The sequence below is a fragment of the Tupaia chinensis genome, unplaced genomic scaffold (assembly GCF_000334495.1).
Source record: "Tupaia chinensis unplaced genomic scaffold, TupChi_1.0 Scaffold139072_1, whole genome shotgun sequence".
Classification (NCBI taxonomy): domain Eukaryota; kingdom Metazoa; phylum Chordata; class Mammalia; order Scandentia; family Tupaiidae; genus Tupaia; species Tupaia belangeri.
Window position 1 is genome coordinate 964,657 of NW_006198962.1, and position 24,038 is coordinate 988,694.

The 24,038-nt window shown below is 48.1% G+C and overlaps 1 protein-coding gene across 4 annotated transcripts in view; it reads left to right on the forward strand.

Moving 5' to 3' along the window:
- Positions 1-24,038, forward strand: part of DDC (dopa decarboxylase) — a 113,008-nt gene that overhangs the window by 15,353 nt on the left and 73,617 nt on the right. For all 4 annotated transcript variants that reach the window (XM_006161795.2, XM_006161796.3, XM_027765630.1 and 1 more), the window contains exons 2-3: positions 17,521-17,766; positions 23,248-23,361. In XM_006161795.2, the coding sequence (XP_006161857.1) occupies positions 17,566-17,766; positions 23,248-23,361 (315 nt within the window). In that variant the 5' untranslated portion in view covers positions 17,521-17,565. The remainder of the gene's footprint in view (positions 1-17,520; positions 17,767-23,247; positions 23,362-24,038) is intronic.

The window sequence follows — 24,038 nt, forward strand, 5'->3', positions numbered from 1 at the left end:
CTGCGGATTCGGGGTCCGCAAGTGGCGGGTGCTCTGGGGACTTTGGAAAAGACAGGCACCCGGGGCGGCTGGCCTGTTTGTGTCGTCTTTAAGCAACAAGTCAGGCAAAGAATCAGGAACTTGTGGTGGTTTTAGCCTGTGTTCTCTGAGCCACAACAGCATGGTAGCGAGTGAGCAGAGTTTATTTTCCATAGAGGCTGCGACGGGGTAGGACCCGCGGAGGCTGCCACTCCAACAGACTCCATCTGTGTCACCTCCTGTGGTGAAGGAGGAAGCCACAGTGTCCTTCCACAGGACTGTGCTCAAGGTCAGGTCTGATTTTCTCAGGGGCTGTGCATGTAGGGCACACAGTAGGTGCTCAGGAAATGGGAGTTCTGTTAGGAACAAACAAGCAACTGCAGGTGTGTGTGTGCCCAGCTGCCCGGAGGGCCGCGCCACCTGGACTGCCAGGGCGGGGCTCTCCTTTCCACGGGAAGTGCAGGCAGGTGCCCCAGGTCCCCCTTCGATCGCACTTCTCTCTTGAAGACTCTGTAGCTTTGCTCTTTACACTCAAACAAGCCCTATTCTCTCTCCAAAACAGAACTGACGCAGGGTGAGCAGGGCAGTGCGAAAGCTGACTCTCTCTGAGGTGATGAGAATGCTCTCCAATCACACAGTGGTGAATGTGCTGAAGCCACTTTACTGGGCAACTGGCAACGGTTAAAATGGTGAATTTAACGTTAGGTGAATTTTAGCTCAATGAATCCTAGATGTTCTTTGGCTTGACAGGTGCTAGAAATAACTCTATTTGCCGAGGGACACCCTGAGCCCCACTGGCAACCCGTGGGGTCCCCAGGCAAGGACAGCAGGCATCCTGGAACCACGATGAAGCACGTCAAGGGCAGTCTGGAGGTTTTCAAAGGAGACAAAACCATGTCCTCCCGAGCAGTTTATTTTCTTCCTCTCTCCTGGGCATGTGGGCATGGCGCGTGTGGGTCTCTACATGGCCGTGTGATTAAAATAATGTCAGTAAGACAAAACCCCTGAACATCTCCCTGCACTCAGAGAACTAGGTGGGGGATGCAGTTACATGTGTTTGCCTGTCTCAGATGGTGATTACTCCGAGGGTTTAACTCTGCTCTCAGAAGCTCAGCTATGGCCTGCTAGCAAGCTTGGGAAAAGGCTCGAGGAAAATTGGACTCCCTGGATGTGTTAGAAGAAACATCCAGAAGTTCCTCTTGGTGCCTGTTGGCGATTCTAGAGGGAGATGCTCAGAGCACGAAAGCACCTTGCAGGTGTACAGGGACAGCAACCGGCACACAGCACCGCAGAGAGGTCAGCCTCCCACCTGTCTACACCAGGGCCCTGGACTGAGGGCAGTAGACTGTCCATCTGGCTTGCATAGACCCACATGTTAGAACCACTCCTGAGCCATGTGGGCTTAGCCAAGCTACCTGCTTCCCAGTCCCTCTTTCCAAAAGGGGTCCTGTTGCTACGTTTGCAGGGCCAATGGGAAGATTAGAGAAAGCACGCAAGTGCTCATGGCACTGCCCAGCGTGCCGCGACGATTCGGCATTTACTGTATTTTGGAGGATGCGGGGGAGCGGCATTTCTTTGGGGACACCGAGGAGAGCAGAGTTTGTTCAGCCCACTCATGTCCCCAGGCAGGTGGGGGCTCACCCTCTCACCTGAAGCCACTTGCTCTGTGTGCAGTGAATGGACAGAACCATTGGGCCACACTCTGGGTTGCAGACACTGCTTCCGCCAGCCCAGACAGGAACCCGTACTGGGGATTGTGGGCTCATCTCTGACTCCCTGGCTATGACGAGGACAAAGGACTGACAGTGCAGGCATTATGGGAAAAGGCGAGCCTCCGCTCCTCCACCCCTCCACCCCTCCACCGCCTCCTCCTGCCGTGTGGCCGAGGTCAGATAGCAGCAGCAGTATCCCCCTGGCCGTCTTGCTGAGCTGTTAGATGAGATGATACACACTGCATCCCTGGAAGGTTAGGAGAAGAGAGTATCTTTGGTTTCTGAAACAATAGAGTGTAGCAAGCAAGTGCCAAGATAGCCTCAGGATTTCACCGGGGAGACCCTCCTTGTAGGTTTCTTAGCAACACTGTGACAGCCAACCACCATGCAATTACAGGGAATAATGAAAAACGTACAATGAATTAAGAAGTCAATATTGACCCTGAGCTGGTTCATAAAAAAATAAGTAAATAAAATAAATAAAAGAAAATAAAGACTTCCCAAAAAGTGTGCCAGAGTATACGGAGTGGATTCACAGTGCCAGGTGTCTCGTATCCGTAACGGATCATAAACCAACATGCGAGTGTGTGCTGTGGTCACGGGACGCTGACCGCTTTGAAGAGATGCAACCAATTGGACCAGAATTTGAACAGTCTCAAATCTATAGAAAAGACAGATGGTCATCTTCTGGGAACTATTCGTGTGACTCCGAGAATATAAGAAAAAGGAGGAAAAGAATTGAGAAAAAATAAGGGAGAAATGTATTTTTATTTTTTATTTTTTAGGGTTTTTGCCATAGGGCATGTGTGCTTCTGAGAGAGACAGTGAGAGGGAGACAGAAATCATCCTGGGGTGGGGGGGAGTGGCCACACAGCAATCCCTTCTCCCTTCTCCTCTTGGGACTTTGGGCACGCTTGTACAGTGGCATGATTGTCAAGCTGCTGGGTCCAGGACTTGAACTGTGGTTGGCTATGTGACAGTCCAGCTCTTTGACCATTATGCCCCTTGCTGGCCCCAGTAAAAAATTATTTTAAGGAGGGAGAATACTTTCCATTTAGGAAGATTTTTCTGGAGTAACATTAGGATAAAATGGACCCAAAGGAGAAAAGTTCTAATTGCTTAGTGATTCTTATATAAAATTTAAAGTCACAAGCATGGAAAGCTGATCCCATAGCAGCGGTGGTTAAGTGCTGGGCATTTGGGAACCAGATCCTGCAATCTGACCGTGCTTTGAATCCCAGTTTTGGCAGTTTGCAGAACACACCGGGTGTATGTGTGTGTGTGCAAATCCTGACCAGATGGAGATGGTAGCATGACCATACCTGTTGGGGGGTGTTTCTCTTTCTCTCTGGCAAGCAAAGACACCCTCTGCAAACATAAATAAAAATACAATTTGAATGGTTTTAAATGAAAATGTTCAATTATACTTAAACTTGGAGTAATAAGAGCAAGGGGAGACGGCTGTTCACTCTTCCCAGGCCTCTGAGGCAGATCACATTTCAATGTCATTTTAGTTTTTCTGGAAATTTGGCAACATGTAAACGCGACTGTCGGACTCCACCTCTTAAATTCACAGGGGACTCCTTCAGCAGGTGTGGCTTGTGTCATGATGGTGTAGCTAAACCCTGACCCCCAGCCCCCAGCCCCACAGCGCTGGTCCTAACAGAGAGGGCCAGCAACCTGAAAGCCCTACCCAGCAGGTCTAAATCAGGACAAAGTGGTGCCTCCTGCTAACGTAATTATGCATATTATAATTAGGCATCATGGCGGAGGTGTAGAGTGAAAGAAAAAGATCCCAAACAAAACGACTATCCTCCTTCCAACTATTCGACCATCTACAGCCGGAAAAAAAGTGGACACTATTTGGATAAATAGCATGAGTGAGCTTAGTGTTCCTGACAGCCTTGTGGGGAGTCACGCATGTCCTGAAGCTTCCTGGTCAGCTCCAGCTGCGATGACACCACGCTACACGATGCGAGTGGGGAGAACAGTGTTTTCTCACGGGAGTAAAACCGATGAGCACACGGAAACTCCCCCATGGCTCCTTTCCAGAGACAATTGGCAGCCAAGAAAATGCTTAGATGGAGTATTGCTTATGAAACCAAACGGACGCACCAGCCACCTTACTTTTTCTCATCAGCAGAGGAGCCAGCTTTCCTGTGATTTTTTTTTTAAGATTTTTTTTTTTTTGCTGGGACCAGTATGTGCTGTGACCAGTAGGTAGCATGGTGGTTAAGGCACTAGACTCCCACATGGCTGACCGTGGTTCAAGTCTTGGAGCTGACAGCTTGCGTTCTTGCTTTCCCCTTTTCTCTCTCTCTGTCTCTCTCTGGTCAGATTTTTAAAATAGCAATAATAACAACAAATGGAATTAAATAAACACATTTTAAGAAAAAAGATTTTTTCATAGAGCATGTGTATGTGTGTCAGAGAGACAGTGACAGAGAGAGTGAGAAATTACCTACCTGGGGATGACCGCCCTGCAATCCCTTCTCCATTCTCCTCTCAGGATTTTGGGATGGATGCACATGATTTTCAAGCCACCATGTCCGGGACTCGAACCACGATTAACCATGAATCCAGCACCTTCACCACCACACCGCCTGCTGGTTTCAGGAAGCCTCATAAGCAGACTGAATAATGGGCTTGGGGCTAACGGGACGGTGTAGTAGACGGCTGTACTACACCAAAAACTCCATGAACTTTGTTTTTTGTCAACTGTGGGACAAAAATTTTTCCTTCATTTCGCTCATGCCACTTTAGGTGTCCCTAGTGTGGTCAAATAGTCTGACAGGCCAGGAAGGGAGGCTTCTGTCTTTCTTCCATAACACCAACCGTAATAAACACTAGACAGCCAGGCTTGCGGTCCCAGGAGTTTCCTACCTATATCACCTCGTGGCCCCACTTCACAAGTGAGGAAAGGGAGACAGAGAGGCTGAGACAGCCTCTGGCAGCAGCACTAGGCCCCTGAGCCCAAACCTACAGTTCTTTCTGCTCTCTATAGTTGCAAAGAGGAAGAGCCTCGCGGGGGAACTGCTGTTGCCCATGGGAGTGTGATACTGCAAAGTGCTCTCCACCTACTGTGGCAAGGATGCCCTGCCACCAGACAAAGCCACCGGAGAGGAGGAGGCTTAGTGGGAGCCCAGAGCAGAACCCTTGTGCTCAGGCCCCTGTGGGATTTCCCCTCTGGATGGTGCACTCCCTGAGCTGGTGGATCTGTCCCACCCCGCAGTGGCATGGTGTGGAGAGAGGAAGGACAAGCTTAGGCTTCTCCCATAGAAGGCATCATGTCCTGCATCACAGCTCTGTGGGGTGCTGCGTACCACGGCCATCTCTCAGGCTGGTAATGGAGGTGCAGCGGTCTGAATGTTTGTGTTTTCCCCAAATTCAGTGTCAAAGCCCTAACTACAAAAGCCTAACCTCTGTGATGGTGTTAAGTTGGAGGACCTTTGCGAGTCACTTGAGCTCCTAAGTGGGCACCCTGGTGAATGGAATTAGAGAGACTGTCAGAGTCTTGCCGTGTCCCTCAAATTCATGTGTGGAGACTTGGTTGTGTTGAGAAGGTATTAAGAGAGTAGTAAGTGGCCTCCATGGTGTCATGAGAGATGATAACATAACACTCTGCAATGCTGAGGCCACATGGGAAGGTCCCACGTTCACATCTCAAGGTCTTCCTGTGTACCCTGGGTAAGCACGCATGTGTACGGTCCCGGGTGACTGGGGCTAGGGTAGATTGCCACACAGAGACCTTTTTGAAGGTGTCTCCCCGCTACACACACTCACGGGAGAGAGAAAGAAATATACTTTAAGAAGGTAAAAACGTAATTAGAATATGGTACTAAGAGAAGGGGCCTTCAAGAGGTGATGAATTAGCTAAGGTGAGAGCCAGCAAGTGACGTGGTTGTTAAGGTGCTGGACTTCTACCTGGGTAAGTTCAAGTCCTGGACCCAGTGGCTTAAAAAATCACACTAGGGGGACCAGCAGCTAGCGTAATGGCTTTGTTGCTGAACTCCCACATAGTCGGCCATGGTTCGCGTTGCAGACCCGGTGGCTTAAAACTCACGCTGGGCGCATGTGCGTGTGTGCCCAAGATCCTGAGAGGAAAACGGAGGAGAACAGATTGTGGCGTGGCCATCCCCCCGGGGGATGATTTCTCGCTTCCCTGTCTCTCTGTCTCTGTCTGTCTGGCGAGCGCACGCGCCCTGTAGCAAAAACCTCTCCAAAAATAAATAAAGAAAGAAATAAATCACACTGGGCATGCCCAGTGTGTGCATGCCCAAAAATCCTAGGAGGAAAGTGGAGGAGAAGGGATTGCATCATGGATATCCTCCCTGAGGGGCGATTTCTCACTTTCCCTCTCACTGCCTCTCTCTGTCTCCGGCAAGTACACACGCTCTATGGCAAAAAAACTTAAAAAAAAAAAATAGGGGCCAGCAGGTGGCATGGTGGTTAGGGGCACTGCACTCCCACATGGTCAACTGCAGTTCGAGTCCTGGACCTGGTGGCTTGCTTTTTCACTTTCTCTCTCTCTCTCTCTCTCTCTCTCTCACACACACACACACACACACACACTCTGTCCCTCTCTGGTCAAATAAAAATAAATGAATAAATAAATAAATAAGTTCAATAAAATAATTCTTTTTTTTTAAAAAAAAAAAAGAAAAAAATAGCTAAGGGCATCAGGGTGGGGCAGATCCCGATGGCTTTTTAAGAAGAACATAGACAGAGACACAGACACAGAAACATGCTCTGCTCAGACTTTGCCATCTGAGGTCCTGTGCCACCTCGGGACCTACAGAGAGCTCCACTAACAAGAAGACCCTTGCCAAATGTGTCCTTGACCTTGCACCTTTAAAACTGTGAGCTAAATAAACCTCTGTTCTATATAAATGACCCGGCATGATATTCAGCTAGTGACAGGAGAGGACACTAAAACAATGCCTTCGTTAAAGAGGTCCCCCTTCCACCAAGTGAGGGCACAGCGAGAAGGTATTATAAGGAATGCCTCCTTCGCCGGGCAGACACAGAATTTGCTAGCACCTGGATCTTGGACTTCCAGCCTCCTGAACTGTGAGAATACATGTCTGCTGTTTCCAAGCCACCCCGTCTATGGCCCTTTGTTGTAGCAGCCTGGAAGAGTGGAGACAGAGGACTTGGAGAACTCGGCTGACTCGACCACCCATGCCTCTAGCCAGGAGCTGCCCAGGCCCACACACACTTCTCCTTGCCATTTATAATGAGCACCATCTAAGCACCCAGGGACCTGGAAGCTGCCATGTGAAATGATTGGAAAATCATTCCCTGAGACTCGTGAGAAACTAGTTTTTTAAGTTTATACTTCCGAAGCTACTGTAGTCATGCTTTTTCAGGGCTTGTCAACCCTTAAGCACCTGGCCAAGCTGTGAAGTGCTTCCTGCCTGTGTTTGAGTCCAGCGCATTTTGTTAAGTGCAGGGTCAGGAGTCAGATAGCCCCAATTCCACTGTGGCCCTGACCTTCCCAGTTGTGGGGTCTTGGTTGAGTTGATTAGTTTCTCTATGCCTCAGCCTTCTCATCTGTTAACGATAGTCTTAACAGGTTTCTATGAAAATCAAATAAGACATAATCAAAGAGCTTAACGTAGCAATTGGCCCACATAAGTTCCTATGACAGTTAACCATTTTCTAAACTAATGAGAGAACTGCTATTTAAGCAAGAGTGCCCAAATTTATATAAAGTAATTGTGCAACTGTAAACGTGGAGTATGTAGTGTGAGGTATACAGATTTGATCATTTGAATTACAAATAGGGGAGCTTTGGCATAAAAGACAAAGAAAACATGGGCACCAAGCAGCTTCCCACTGGGAAGGCTCTTCCCTCTCTGGGCTTCAAACCCCTCGGCCATAAGATGATGATAGTAGTAGCATCTTTCTATGAAAGCATTAAATGAGGTGAGATCATCAGCCCACCTTGCGTCTCTTTGTGGACAGATGTACTCCTATCTCTTCCCCTTCCCGAGCCTCATAGACTATGTCATTCAGATTCACAGGGAGGGTTTTGCCAATGGGAGGTCTGGTGGGAGGTCAGATGACAGAGATATCTGTCTCCTTTTGCTTCTCCTACCCGAATAACACTGGCTCAGTCTCCTCCTGGTTTGTAGCTTTGCACAAATGCACTGGGCCATGGCTCCAAGAGAATAGCCCGCTCCCTGTCCTCTGATCTAGGGGTAGGAGTGGGGCACAGAGGCTCAGAGAGGTTAGTTAATCTTATTCAGTCACCTAAAGTAAACCCACTAGTAACCAGTGAAGATAACGTACAAACTAAGGACTCTGAATCCAGAGACCACTCCTCTCTCCCACGGTAACCTGGCACCTCCAGGACACTTTGTCTCTACGTTGCTACAATGCCAACCTTCTACGTGACCTATGCGAGGGAGTCCACAATGTTCTCACTCTATAGTTTTAAAGCCCATGCCCTGAGGGCCTTCATGACGTCAAATACTCATAGGTTGACCTTCTGAAGAACGCCATAGGAGCCTAGAGTCCAGAGCATAGAGCAATTGGGTTTAGAAACAGCCTCCAAGGAGAGCGGCCATGTATGCACACAAATCTGAGCTCCAACACTTGCTCCATTTTCCTGTTATTTCATTAAAGAATCAGAAGAATCAGTGAGAGCTAGGTCCCATTGATTAAAGAGAACCAGCAGTTGCACAATGGCGGGATTTCCATTTTGTAAACTGATGAGCTCAAGAGCTATGAGAGAGAAAGACAGGTGGAATAATGTTTCATGCAAGGGGAGTGCTATGGTTTGGATGTGGCCCACAAAGTTCAGTGTTGGAAAGTGAATCCCTAATATGTTGGGTTGAGAGCTGGCACCTTTAAGAGGTGATTAGGTCATGAGGACTCTGCTCTCACGAGTGACCAAACACCGTTATTGTGAGAATGGGTTCTGAATAGAAGGATGACTCTGGCCTTTCCCCTTCTCAATGGCATCCTCTCGTCCTTCTTCCTTGTGCTGTGGGATGGTGCAGCAAAGAGACCCTCGCTGAATGCCAGTCTCTCCATATTGGACTTCCTAGACTACAGTACTGTGAGAAACAATGTTCTTTTCTTTATAAATTACCCAGTCTATGGTGAATTGTTATAGCAGCAAAAATAGACTAAGGGAGAAGGAGAAGAGCTAATAAAGCCACGAAATGAGGTACTTCTGCTCAGTTTTTTTTTTTTATTAAAAAAATGACTGAATGCTTAGAGCAGTTTGCATAAAAACTGAGCAGAAAGTAAAGAGTTCCTACATTTCCATTCTCCTTCCACATAGCAGTTCCCCTATTATTAAGCAGGTTTTTACGGGGCACAACTTTGCTAACTCGGGATCCCATTTCATCTTCCCAGCATCACCGGAGGGAGGTATTTTTACACATGATGCTTTTGAGAGGCTCAGGAGGGCTGGACGTTGACCCTTGACCTAAGGGCCACCTGAGAACTTCTTAGTGTACCACAAGGACCCTTACGAACCGATTCTACTCTTCATAGGCTTCCCAGTCACCAACAAGAATGTGCACCCAGGCTCTTCAATACAGTGTTGCTTAAGAGTTCAAAAATAACTTGGAGGTTGTTTTTTGTTTGTTTGTTCATTTGCAAGTTATTAGGTATTCATTCTTCTTCTTATAAGAAAACTCTCATGACTAGAAATTTCTTTATAGTTTTGGCTGAAAGCATTTCTCCTGCTGAGTTTATTTATGCTTTTTTTAAACTCACCAGTCAGGTCACTGCAGCACTCCACAGTGAGAGAGTGGATGGCAGTTCACTGCGGGGTTCAAAGCATTCACAACACGAAAGACGGATAAATGTAGGAGAGGGTTAACATGTTTAGTCAATTCAGGGAAAATCAGCCATATTAGCTTTGGATGTGTGTGTGTGTGTGTGTGTGTGTGTATCTATGGCATTGCTATCCCAGAGGGAGAGTATATTTTCTTTCATTTTATTTATTTTATTAAGCCAGAGAGCTTATATGACTGCCAGAGAGAGAAGGCATCCCCATGGAATGTGGTCACACCACAATCCCTTCTCCATTTCTCCATGCCTTCAGGATTTTGGGTGCTTGCACACACACATTTCAAGCCGCCAGGGCTGGGATTTAAACTATAGTTGACCATGTAGTGGACCTGTGCTTCCAATGCACAGTTTTTAATCACTGCACCGCAGGCCCTCCTGTGATTTTTATTTATTTATTTATTTTTGATGGCGGACGTGCGATGAACTGGTGGCGTGGGCTGTCTTCAAGCTAGAGAGCAGAATCCAGTTTAGTACATCACACACATGAAATGTTTAGAGGGCCAAAGCATTCATTCCTGCCTGCCTTCATTCTGTCACTCCACACCCCTCCACAGTGTTTCTTGTGGTCCGAGGCCCTGTGACTGACCCTGAGAACATGAATATAAACCAGCCGAAGGTCCTGCTTTGAGAAGCCCCCAGTTAGCAAAGGTTTTCAGTGGAATGATTAAGCCCTTTCCCTGAGCTGCGTGAAAATTTCTGAGGGAGCTCTGGGGAGTGCATATCTTTCTGAAGCATGTGGAGTGGGTGCTGCACTCCACGCTCTGCCCATCGCTAATGTAATGAAATGTCCAGTCAGAAAGCCAGGGAGGCAAGCGACTCGCCAGGTACATGCGGTGCTCACCAGGGGCCGTGTGTGAAGAGGGTGGGCGGCGGCCCCCTACGCTGATCCGATTAGGTCAGCAGAAGCTGCTCAAGGGCCCGGTGAGGCATAAGCCGCAGCCTTTATCACACTCCTCATCTTCCAGCTAATATTTGCCCAGCTTCAGGCTTGAAATATCAAACAGCTCCAAAGTAAGCATAAGATGTTCTACGGCTTTACCCTGAGAGCCTTCTGAAAAGGTGCAAATAAATGACAGCGTGGCTTAAAAATAATAACCAGGTCGTAACTTACAATCTCATGGGGGAATTTCTCTCGGCGGCAAGGGGAACGTGTGTGTTTTTCCTGAGGCATCCTGCCGTGGGAATAGTAGTACTATTTTATTCTCATCAGAAAGAAACAGCTGATACTCTGAGAAGCTGAGCATCATTTTTTTCTTTTTTAAAGAATTATTTTGACTTCACTTTATTTATCCATTTATTTTACTTTGACCAGAGAGGGACAGAGAAAGAAGGAGAGAGAGAGAGAGAGAGAAAGCTGTCAGGGCCGGGACTTAAACCGCAGTCAGCCATGTGGGAGTCCAACATTCTTAACCACCACTCCATCTGCTGGCCCCTAAGCTGAGCGTCTTTTGAAAGTATGCCCAGCACCTCATTCTGAATCTGCAGTTCCTCCACAGCAAGTGCTGTCTTCAGTAGGCTACATAGGGACAGAACTAGAAGAAGGCATGTCTGCCGGCCATGGTGGCACTGGAGGAAAAGGCCACGGTGCAATGGCTGAGGCCACATGGAGGTCCCGGTTTGGTTCCCAGTCCAACCTGCAACAGGTCGACATGGGGGTATGTGCATGTGGTCCCAGGTGGCTGGCATGCAAGGGCAGGCAGGATTGTGATGTGGGGAGGCCCTGTCACAACTCTTTCTGTGTGTCTCACTACTTTCTGGTGTGTTTGCTCTTTCTCTTTTCTCTTGCTCTATCAAAACAAACAAACAAACAAACAAAAAACAGCATTCGTAGGCCCTTTGGTAGCATATACTGGTAGACACTGCTATTTGGCAGGCTGAGCCCACATGGTAGAACCAGTTTGATTTTTGCCTGCCTAAAAAGTACAGCGATGAGGCCAGCAGCGCCATGAAAGAGTGCTTTCTCCCCTCCCCTGTCTCTGTGTCTCTCTCCACTGAACCCCTACTCCTTACAGATATTACCCAAAAAATGGGAGGAGGGAAGATTAGAGCAAATCCCCAGCCTTTGGCTGTGTCTGGAAGCACTGGCCACTGTGACACTTCGGCTCTCTGCTCCAGGGCAGGTGAACATTGGAAATGATGCAAATGTTCAACCACAGAGACCCACACTGTGATACGGCACATTCACCCGTGCAATGCCATGTCACTGTGACAGAAAAGTATGTATTGACGTGGGGAAGGTATCCGTTACTGCTTGGTGAAAAAAGCCAGCCAGCAAAAAGATCTGCAGTCTGATGGTTTTGGGTGAATTTGAATAGTGTCAATTCGAAAAGCTTCTAATTGAGGTAAAAACAAAGCTTTGCTTTCTGTTTAAAATTTGAAACAATCACATTGAATGAAAAATTAATTTTGAAGCCTGTAGATGTCCAGGAATTTGTAAACCAGATGCTTCACCACATGGCCATGGTACTTTTGGGATAGCGGGTTTCTCCTCTACCTTGGCTTATAAAGGCAAAGTACAGAGGAACTTCAAATGGTCACTGTGTTTTTCTCAGGCTGTTTGTTCTGTAGCATTTACTATTGCTATCATTTAGCCTCTTTTTTTTGTATTTTCTTTCTTTTTTTTTTTTTTTTTTGCTACAGGGCATGTGCGCTCGCCAGAGAGACAGAGAGACAAAGAGACAGAAAGCAAGAAATCACCCTCCAGAGGGGATGGCCACGCCGGAATCCCTTCTCCTCCATTCTCCTTGGGATCTTGAGCATGCACGCACATGCACCTGGCGTGAGTTTAAGCCACTGGGTCTGGTACTCGAACCGTGGTCGACTACATGGGAGTTCAGCAACATAGCCATTACGCTAACTGCTGGTTCCTGCATTTTCTTTTTTAAATTTCCAGAGGAAGTGTGCTTGCTAGAGGAAGACAGAGAAATAGAAAGACAGGTGAGGAGGTGGCAGGGGAAAAAATGTCCCCATTGGGACATGATACTGCAGTCCTTTCATTTGTTCATTCTGGAAGGATTTCAGGCACTCACGTATATGTACCTTGTATGTTCTTCAAGTCACCAGGGCTGCGATTCGAACCACAGTCGACCCTGTGGGATCCAGTTCCCTTAACCATGAGGCTGCAAGGTGAACTCCAGAGTCTTATCTTAACATCTCAATCACTATCGCTCAAGCACTCACTACCTGAAAAATGGGCCCCAAAGCCATAACCTTAAATGGGGGTCAGACCTCCTAACAGGCCTTAAAATATTGGGTCGTCGAAAGAGTTGTGATGTATTTTTTTGTTTTTCTATGTAAAAAGGCGTCATGAGTTTTCTGACAACCCAGGAACTTCAAAACAGCCATACATTGTTCCTTTAGCAGAGAACATTCTGAAGAAAAGACAGGAGAGAGCATGCCGAGGGGAAAAGAGGCATGTTCTAACAGGTGCAAGATTTTTATTTTTAAACTTCATTTATTAAGAAAAAGAGAAGGATGTGGAGGGATCCTCAGTAGGATCTCATCCCACCACAGACTTCCCCACAGCCTTCCAGCTAGCTGGGACTGCAGTTGAGCCTAGGTGTGTTCAGGTCAATCCTGGCCTCCAGCACCACACAGTGATGCCTTACCTCCTGTGCCACCATGGCTGGGCCAAAAGAGGCCCACCTTTGATGGACTCTCTCCTTGACCAACTTCATCATGCTGCTTTGCCCTCTCTTCATGACCAGCCTCCTCCTTGGCCGGCTGAGACCAGTTTTAGTAAAGAATCCTCTAGCCTATTATATTGAGGAAACCCCACCCCTGATGTTCCTTCAAGCCTGTCTGCTTCAACCCTTGGTATATAATCAAGCTTCTTTCCCTTTCCACCCTCCATCTCTCACCAAGTTCTTAGTCATTTTCTACCCACTGACCTGCTGACCTGCTGGTTGGCTAGAAATCCCCACCTCTCCCTACTGCAGTAGTCTTTACTAAAATCTGTCTTGCCCTTTTTTTTTTTCTATATGTGCACTCATGGGAAAGAGAGAGAGATGGAGGAAAGGAAAGTGAGAAAGCACACCCCACCCCTACCCCCGCTGCAATCCACAATCTCTTCTTCTCTATTCTCCTCAGGATTGTGGGTACACACACATGTTCCCAGTGTGTTTTTCAAACCCCAGGTCTGGGACTCAAACATGTAGTCAACAATGTGAGATCCAGTTGCCTCAATCACCATGCCACTGGCTGCCCCCCCCCTTGCCATTTTTAATGAGTGTCTGGTGAATCATTTTTCTTCAACCTCTTCAGCCTCACAGATACTGCCCAAACTACCAACACAGACAACGAAAACAATGGAGAAGTGCAAGGAATACAATATCAAGGTCCTCTCAAAGCTGATCACAGGGAACAGATCACTATTCAGCACTCCTCCCCAAGAAAACATTCATCTTGGGGCCCAGCAGATGGCGTAGCAGTTACGTTGCTGGACTCTCACATGGCCGACTGCAGTTTAAGTCCCACACCTGTGACTTGATACAACAAGAAATGGAAAATTATTTGTTGATGATAACATGTATGACTAAGCCACTATACAGCATATTCTAGATGGGAAACTGCATTTTGTATGCCGTGATGATGTTCAATGAATTAATGTAAAACAAATAAATTAATTTAAAAAGAAAGAAAATCATGTCTGGTGTGCGTGTGCATACCCAAGATTCCGAGAGGAGAAAGGAGGAGAAGGGACTGTGGTGTGGCCGTCCCCCCCACCCCGGAGGGGCGTGTGTGTGATTTCTCACTTTCCCTCTCACTGTGTCTGGCTCTTTTTCTCTGGCAAGTACAGGTACCCTAAGGCCAAAACCTCTCTCTTTTTATTAAAATAAGAAGAATAAGAAAGAAAAGAAAATGAAAATTCATCTTGAACATGAAGCTTTAGATTATGAGAGGAAGTCAGAAATGCACTCCTTGCTGGGACCAGCAGTTGGCGTAATGGCTATGTCACTGGACTCCCATGTAGTTGACTGCAGTTCGCATTCCCCACCCTGTGGCTTAAAACTCACACCAGGCGCGTGTGCATGTGTGCCCAAGATCCCGAGAGGAGAACAGAGGAGAAGGGTTGCTGCATGGCCATCCCCCCTGGGGGGTGATTTCTCGCTTTCTGTCTCTGTCTGACAAGTGCATACGCCCTATAGCAAAAACCTCTCCAAAAAAGTAAAGAAAGAAAAATAAAGAAATGCACTCCTTGCTTAGTAGGCAATCATGTCCCATAAATGCAGGAAACATTCTAGAACAGGGATCCCCAACCTCTAGGCCACAGACTAGAATCAGTTTTTATATTACAATGTAATAATAATTCAAATTAGTGCAGAAGAAATGTAATACATTGATTCATCCCCAAGCCACCTCCCACACATATATGCACACACACCACTGGTTGTGGAAGAATTGTCTTCCATAAAACCAGTCTCAGGTGCCAAAAAGCTTAAGGACCACTGTTTTACAAGGACAGTGCCAGAATTTGGGGAGCTGGGATTCTAGGTGAATATTCTTTGGGTTGTCCAACTTTCCTATTTTGAGAATGCAATTGATCCTTATCGCCCACAAATTCCATATGTGCAAACTCTCCTACTTGCTAAAATGTATTTGTAACTTCAAAATCAATGCTCATGGTGCTTTGGCAGTCACCTGTGACGTGCAAATGTGCAGCATGGTGAGAAATTCGAGTCTCCAGAGGTGCACATTCCCAGCTGAGGTCGGACCAGCTTTTTGCTTCTGCTCTCGAAACATGAACAAGTGTCCTTGTCTTAGCACTTGATGCCACATCCATCGCATTTTTATGCTTTCTTTTAGTGATCTTGCTGTTTGAAAGGGCCCCCAAATATTATGCAGACTTGCTGTCTAGTATTCCCAAGCATAAAAGGCTCTGATGTGCCTTACAGAGAAAACACATGTGTGAGGGAAGCATGGCTCGGGCATGAGCGACAGCGCTGTGGCTGTAGGTTCAATGTTAGTGGATCAATATCTGTTACATAAGGTATCTTCAGGAAGAAACCCACAAAACAGGCTGTGTATTGATTGGCTGACGAGAACATCATGATCACTTTTCAGGGGCCTAAAGTAACTCTGTAGTTCCCTTAGGGGGAATGGTTCAGTACAAGGTTATGTCAAACTATTTCTGGGAAAATGAATTAAAGTATGAGTTTATTTTTGGAACAAAAAAATTTTGAAATCCATGTGTTTGTTTATAATTTGCATTCTCTGGACCAGCAGATCCAGTAATGGCTATGTCACGGGACTCCTAGGCAGTCGACCGTGGTTTGAGTCCTGGACCCTATGGCTTAAACTCACGCTAGGCACATGTGCGTGTGTGCCCAAGATCCCAAGAGGAGAATAGAGGAGAAGGGACTGCAGCACGGCCATTCCCCACCCGGGGTGATTTCTCGCTTTCTGTCTTTCTGTCTCTCTCTTCAAAAAAACAGAACAACAACAACAAAACAACAATATGCATTCTCTAAGAACTGTTGAAGACCTCTCATATTCACTAATTCCATGTTCATGGCAATATTTTTTTAAGTTTATTTGCCATAGGGCACATGTGCTCACCAGAGAGAAAGAGAAAGCGAGAAATCCTCCCTTTCCTGTCAGTAGGTGCTGGCCACATGGCAGTCCCTTCTCCTCTATTCTCCCCTTGGGATTTTGGACATGCACGCACATGTACCTGGAGTGAGTTTCAAGCCACTGGGTCCAGAAATGTTTGTAGAACATAACAACCATAAGTAACAGAAAGTGCCTGTGTGAGGAGTCTTCAAAAAGTTCATAGAGAATGCGTATTAAGAAAAACCTACAAAAAAAGAAAAAAAAGGAAAAGAGAAAAAGCTATACATGAATTTAATTTTTTTTTTGCACCAGAATATATTTGTACTTAAATTCCATTTCTATGAACTTAAACATCTGGTCATATATTACTTACGTAATGAGAGAAACAAGAGAATTTGTTTTGAAAAGCAGGTTGTATGTGGTGCCATTCTATTTTGTGATGGAATCAAGAGGAAGACCAGGCTCTGGCTTTGAGGGGTTATGCAGTCCCAGGTTTCATGCACTGCTTGAGTTTCCGTTCACACCTCCCCCTCCCCAGGGGAGCGGTCTTGCCATCTCCATTCCTCAGATGAAGAGAATGCCTTGAAGTGCCACCTGTTGGGGGCAGAGGTAAAGCTTGGACCAGTGTGTGTCCTTAAAGTTGGGGTGGACCACGAAAACAAAACCTCCTTATTCTAGGCTGTTTACCAATGCAGAAAATGAAATAAAAAGAGGTTGCACTGGGGACCGGCAAGTGGTATAATGGTTACATCACAGGACTCCCACATAGCAGACTGTGGTTTGAGACCTGGACCTGGTGGCTTAAAACCTAGGCTGTGTGTGCATGCCTGCCCCAAATCCCGAGAGAAGGGATTACAACATGGCCATCCCCCCTGGGGGGTGATTTCTCACTTTCTGTCTCTCTGTCTCTGTCTGTCTGTCTGGCAAGCACACATGCCCTATAGCAAAAATCTCTCAAAAAAAAAAACCAAAAAAAAAAAAAAAAAAAAACAAAAAAAAAAAAAAAAAAAAACAAAAAAAAAAAAAAAAAAAAACAAAAAAAAAAAAAAAAAAAAACAAAAAAAAAAAAAAAAAAAAACAAAAAAAAAAAAAAAAAAAAACAAAAAAAAAAAAAAAAAAAAACAAAAAAAAAAAAAAAAAAAAAGAAAAGAGAAAAACAAAAAACCAAAAATACAAGAGCTTGCGTTGACTTCAGTTAAGTGGCTGGTGAGCAGTAGAATTAGCGTTTTGCTATAGTCTCCCAATGCTGAGTCATTTGCATGTCTTCCAGATGTAGAAGGGAGGTCAATGGTCCTGACTTGGCATTGGAGAGGCCTCCCTGGCACAGAGGTCCCACCCAGGTCACTGGGCTGAAAGCTTACTTGGAGTCACCCCCTCCAGGTCAGAGGTAAAATTTGCCATCTGAATCTTTGTTCTTTCTCTCTAGCCTACCTCTGACCCCGACACCTCTGACCTCTGGAGCCCCGACGGCATGAATGCAAGTGAGTTCCGAAGGAGAGGGAAGGAGATGGTAGATTATGTGGCCAACTACATGGAAGGCATCGAGGGACGCCAGGTCTACCCCGATGTGGAGCCTGGCTACCTGCGGCCGCTGCTCCCGGACACGGCCCCTCAGGAGCCAGAGACATTTGAGGACATCGTCAATGACATCGAAAGAATCATCATGCCAGGGGTGAGCGCATGTCCAGGATGGGGAGGGCGGGGGCTGTACTCACACACTGCCCGTGGAGCTCCAGGCTGCTCACATGTTCTTTCACCGAATCTTCCCAACAATCAGGTGAGAGAGAACTCGTTATCATTTCTATTTCACAGCGGAGGCAACCAAAGCTCAGAGAGGCTAGTGGTCCGCCTAAGGGCACACAGCCAGTAAATGATGGAACCAGGATTCCAGCTCAGATTGCTGGGCACCAAGGCATGAGGGACTGGCACCAGGAGCGTCCCATCGTCACACGCGCTGCTGCTGGCTAGTTTAAATCAATTGCTCCAGATAAAACTCCCGGTCTTGTATTCAGCAAAGGCTAATCGCATGGATGGCAGCCGTGTTTTATGTCATTTTTGTTGTTGAGGGCGAGCAACACGAAGGAACTGTTCTTCCCAGAGCTGACTGATGAAGCAGTGTGTGACTGCAGTGTGTGGTGCACGCAGGGGCCGAGGACTGAAAGGAGCAGGGCCACTGGCCTTCCCCAACTCACCTCACGGGGAGCAGTGTGCTGGCTTTCAAAGGAAGCCTCCCCTCAACTGTGTGCTTCCACAGTGAGACCTTTGTGCCATAGACCACGCCTAAACGCCTGTTCACTATGGTGACTCCACGAGCAGGCTGGCCTGGCCATTGTGGCCACGTTTATGAGAGCGGTCAAAGCTGCCATTGGGCAGAACTAATTCAGCATTGGCCACCACCATGCCAAGTCCCATCTGGCCTTGGGTGAGGTGGCCCCTTGCCTCTCTACCCAGCATGGCACGAGCATGTGATATTCAGAGCAGAAGGGATCTGGGGCTGTCCACTTGCTCCATCATTTTAAACAGGAAGAGGCTTTGAGAAGGTGAATGTCCATCACTGTCCCAGGGTTGCAGATGGCGTGGGCCTGGGCGTTAGGCCCTCCACCTCTCTCAGTGCCTCCACAGCAGACCTCTCCCAGGGCTGCTCACAGTTTACTCTCCCAGGGGGGTCCACTCGGCATTTGTGCTTGGAATGATGTGCAAGATTGCAGTTCCCACCTAGAAGTTGTGCAAACATGCTTAGTAACTGAGCACAAAACCCCAGGGCTAGGTGTGGGTAAATGTCAGGTGGACGGGGTTTAGAAGAGGCAGAATTGGAAGACTTCCCACTCGTTTAGACGGGGGCACTCATGGCGTGGAGCAGGGTTTGGGCAAGTCCCTGCTGGTTGTTCCAGCCTGCTGGTTGCTAGCTGGTGATTTTGAGACAGCTGGGTAAGCTCTCGGGCCAGTGCAGAGCCAGTACAAGCCCGCCCCTCCTGAAGGCTGTGAGCAGTAGTGAAGCAACTGAGCACGTGGACCCAACAGAGTCACTCCAGGACCTTCCTAGCTTCCCAGGCACAGGCAGGGGGTGGTGGGGACAGGGAGGGGCAGTGTGGGCCCCCTGGTGCCTGAAGAGAGTGAAAGGCCAGGACCACACTAGATCTCCTGGGCCTGGACACTGTCACCTCTGCAGGCTCTCCCTCCTAGAAGGACAGAAAACGACCCTCTACAAATGCATTGCCATAAAGACGAAACATTAGACATTGTTCTTTTCTTTTGTCTTGCAAGTTCACAGTTTTCTTCTGATTTAAAAGAAAATGTGGGTTCCAGGGCTTGAGCCTGCTGTCCAGGGTGTATCGCCTGGCCTGCCCAGCTGCAGAGCCCCTCCGGCCTCTGCGCTGAGCCCCCGGCTGGGTTGTACCTCTCCTCACTCATGACCACTCCCCAAGCCCTGGCAGTCCAGGGATGGCCACAGTTGCAGTGGGACCCAGTCTCCAATAAACCAGCCAGATGCTCAGTTCCTGGAGAGTTCTGCAACCTGGTTGCCTCACAATCAGCAGTTCGCTCATGCCAGGTTTGGAACTTAATACAGCCACTCCTCTCCTAATGACTGAGTTCAATTCCTACAACCAGGTGAAGTGAATTGATTAATAAGTGAGGCGCTAAAGAGAAACGTCTTGTGGTGTGTTGTGGCACCATAGGGTCTATAATTTTTGGCAGTTATCCCATGACACCTTAGAAAGCGACAGGACACATCACACCCCGATAATATAAATCCATCATAAACATTTATATTATTCTAAATACTACTTTGGGTGCAAAATAAAGTACAGAATTATAATGAAATATGTAGTCTGGTGTGAGTGCGAGTGCTTTGTGGAGTGAACAGTAACTGGTTTTGGGGACAAGACAAAGACTGAGAAAGACCATTCTGAGATTCACACAGGGGCAGAAAGGATTCCCCACTCTGGAGAACTGCTCATAAATCCAAGCAGCTGTTAAGTCAGTAGGTCATTAAGTGAAGAGAGGCCACAACTAGTGTTATTAAGAAAGGAATGTGTGCATCTTTGCCTGGACTACGTGACAAAACGATGTCTTGGTTTGATTTGGCTGCTGTAGATGTAGAATGTAGACTTTGTTAACAATCCTTTCTCACTGTTCTGGAGGCTAGAAGTCTGAAATAAAGGTCTTGTTTAAGGGTCCATCCGATTGCTTAAGGCTCTGGTGGTTCGAGTCCCAGACCCGACAGCTTATAACTCACACTGGAGTGTGTGTGTGTGCCCAAAATCGTAAGGGGAGAATGGAGGAGAGGGGATTGAGGAATGACCTTCCCCTTGGAGAGTGATTTCTCATTTTCTCTCTGTGTCTCCAGCAAGCACACATGCCATATAGCAAAAAGTCTCTCTCTAAAAAAAATTAAAAAGTGTCGTTGCAAGTGAGGATGCTCTTCCTGGTTCACAGACAGCTAATTGTCGCTGATTTCTCACTCGGCAGAGAGAGCATGTACAGGGCACTTTCTGGCCCCTTTTATAAGGACTCTAATCTATCATGAAAGCCCCACCTCCTGTCCTGATAAGATGCTCCGTTCCTGGGCTGTAATCCCTAAATTAGAGACCCATTCCAAGACACAAATGAAGTCGCATCAGCAAGAAAAGTGTAAAAAAGGGAATTTAATTAGTACACTCAAAAGAGCAGCAAGCTCTCAGGTTACCAGGTGGTAGCTGCACCAGGATTGGAGTTAAGCGTCGCTTTTATTTCCGGGTCTTCTCATGAATACTTCCAAGGGGAGGTCTGTCACTGTAGTCAGCCCTGTTGTTGTCGGTGTGTTTTTTTTGTTTTCTTCTTAAGGGTTTTTTAAATTTTATTTACTTATTTATTTTGCCATAGGGCACGTGCACTCACCACAGAAAGGCAAAGAGAGACAGTGAAAGGGAAAGTGAGAAATCATCCCCCAGGGGAGGGACTGGCTATGCTGCAACCTCTTTTCCTCCATTCTCTTCCTGCGATTTTGGGCACCACACGCACACACACACATGCCAGCTGTGATTTTTTTTTTTCTTTTTTTCTTTTTTGGTATAGGGTGCTTGAGCTCACCTTAAAGATAGAGACAGAGAGACAGAAAGTGAGAAGTCACCTCCCAGGGACGATGGCCACTCTACAATGACCTCTCCTCCATTCTCCTCTGGGGATCTTGGGCAGGAACGCACACACGCCTGGCTTGGGTTTAAGCCACCAGATCTGGGACTCAAACCGCAGTCGCCTACATGGAAGCCCAGCGACATAGCCATTATGGCAACTGCCGGTCCCCCTGGTGTGATTTTTAAGTTACCAGGTCCAGGATTTGAACCATGCTCACCTATGTGGGAGCCCAGCATCTTAGCCGCCACACCACCTGCTGGCCCCCTTTGGGAGCCTGTGTTGCACTTGTGCACTTATTGCCTGGCAGAAGGAACTCAAGTGCCCAGTAGGGGGAAGTCATACGCATGCCCAGTGAGGACATTAAAGGTGTGAGCATGCCCATCGGACGGTTTTGCTGGTACTGGTCAAGCTCCTTCAGAGAACGGTAAAATATCAGTTGAAGAGCTGGGAGGGTGTCGGTGTGCGCATGCTTTGCTGTGGGAAGGGAAGAAAGTTCCGTTCTCCTGTCCTCTAATGACAGTTTAGATAGTACAAGTCACACAGCTTTTCCCTGCTTGGCCCCAGGGTCTGGCTGCAGCCTGGTAATGACAAGTGAGCGGTCCGATGCTTTCTGTTGGAGACTCGGGCCTTCCTGCACACAGCCGACTGCAACCTGACCTCACGTCCCCAGGTTCCACTCCCAGTACCATCACTTGGGGCTCACGTCTCAGCATGTGATTCCCGGGGTTCACGCACAGTGCATAGCCACAGTGTGGGCAGACACCCCCGAGCCGGCGGGCGCTGAGCAGGCCTGGGACTCCCCCAGTTAGAGCCACAGGTAACACTGGCGTGCAAGCTTCTATTCACCTGGGCGGGGAGCCCCCTCTGGACCCTGAGCCGGTCCACCTTGCAGCTGGCCACTTCCCACCGCAGCCCATAGGTCAGGGGTGAAAGAGCAAAGTTGTTGGGTCGGCCCACAAGGTCTCTCGGGATACCAGGAAGTGGTTTCAGCACCTGATTTGGGTCTGAGTGAGGATGTCTGGTGCCTTCTCCCTGCCCTGGGGGCCGGGTGTCCTAGGGGCTTTATTCTGTTCTCTCACAGCAGGGCATGCCATTGGCAGGAACCGATTAAAGCAGCAAATTGGGCTCTACACCCCCATTCTCTCTGCTCTGATCCTCCCGAACTCAGCTATTGGAGGCTGATTTCAGGTTCTCATCACTAGGTCTAATCACCCAGCGAGGCTGTGGAACTGTGGTTCCCTTGTCCACAGACTCACTCACACCTCACCCCTTCCGGCCTGGGCTGGTAACCCTGCTGCCCTGGCCCATGGCCCCAGTCCATCCCCTTGTGCGCCCACTCACATACCCGCGTGTACCGCTTGCGCATCTCCCGCCTCTGGGTCTAACCCTTCCGAGTTCGTTCCTTTGGGCTAGAGAAGGGTAAGCAGCTCCTAGCTGAGGGCAGGGACAGAGGCCAAGAGATGGATGGGGAGAACAGAGCTCTAAGGCTGGAGGAAACGGTTCCAGGAGAGAGGGAGGTGGCTGTAAGACCATTGTATGTTCAGGACCTGGCTGAAGAAAATTCACAAATCAAACTTTGCTTTTTGTTTGTTGTTTTTATTTTTAATTAGACTTCACTTTTTAGGGCAGTTTCAGGAAAAATGAATTTTTACTGTGAGAGAGGATGCTTTAGGGGCAGCATCTTCTGACTGGCGCTCCTAGCAAGAACTAAAACCACCTAGATGTTTGTACAGACTCCACTTCTGGTGGCTCAATTGTTGCAGCCAATGGCAACGATTTTCCACTTGAGCTCAGGGATAAAATGTCCCCTCAGTCACAAATAAGGTCCTAGTAAAAGGAAAGGGGGTCGCGTGGCAAAGGGACAGTGGATGATAGGCGGACGCTATGAAATACTGCTGTGCTCACTGAATTATGGGAAACGTCACTAAGCTGAGGTCTGGACCCACCTGTCAGCTGGGAGTGGGAGGGACCGGGTCCTTTGTTCTCACACAAGCTGGCATTGCTTGCCCCCAAGTGACTGTCCCGTCCTCCCATGCAGGTGACCCACTGGCACAGCCCCTACTTCTTCGCCTACTTCCCCACGGCCAGCTCCTACCCCGCCATGCTGGCCGACATGCTGTGCGGGGCCATCGGTTGCATCGGCTTCTCCTGGGTAAGTCTGCAGGGCCCCACAGTGGTGGCCCCTGTGGGGAGTGGCACTTCCTTTAGGACATGAGCAACACCTGTGCCACCTGTGGGCACAGGGCACTCTGGCAGGGAGAGGAGAAGGAGTCAGCCCTAGGGAGGATGCTCTACGGGAGCGAGATTCAGGATGGTGGGAAATATAAGGGCGTCTTTTCTGGAAAGGCCTCGATGACCCAAAGTTAATTCCATACAGCGATGTGTTAGAAGAACTGGGTGTGAGTTAAAATCACAGTCCAAGGCCGGAGAATCAGCATTTCACTCACTCAGACCAGAGGATTTCTATATGCCCTCCGAAGCCCAACAGAGGTGCCGAGTTGCACAGAGCAGGAGACTCTGGGCATGGGCTCAGCTCCTGCCAATGCCACCGGCCCTGCTCTGAGGGTAAAAAGGTCTATAAAGGGCCCGACTCAGAAGGGTGGCTGGGCCAGCAGTTCCCATGGCTCTCTCTCCATGCATAGTCCTATAGAAAAGTTCCTTCCTCCCAAATGCCCAGAGCTCAGAAGTAGAGCTGCCCACCGACCGCCAGGCACCCAATGCTGACCACACCGTGGGGAGTTCTTCAGAGGCGGGGTCTGTCCTGGCCTTGTAGGTGCACAGTGCCCGTCTCGTCTGTGCTGTGAAGCTGGGTGGACTTGTGGGTGATGA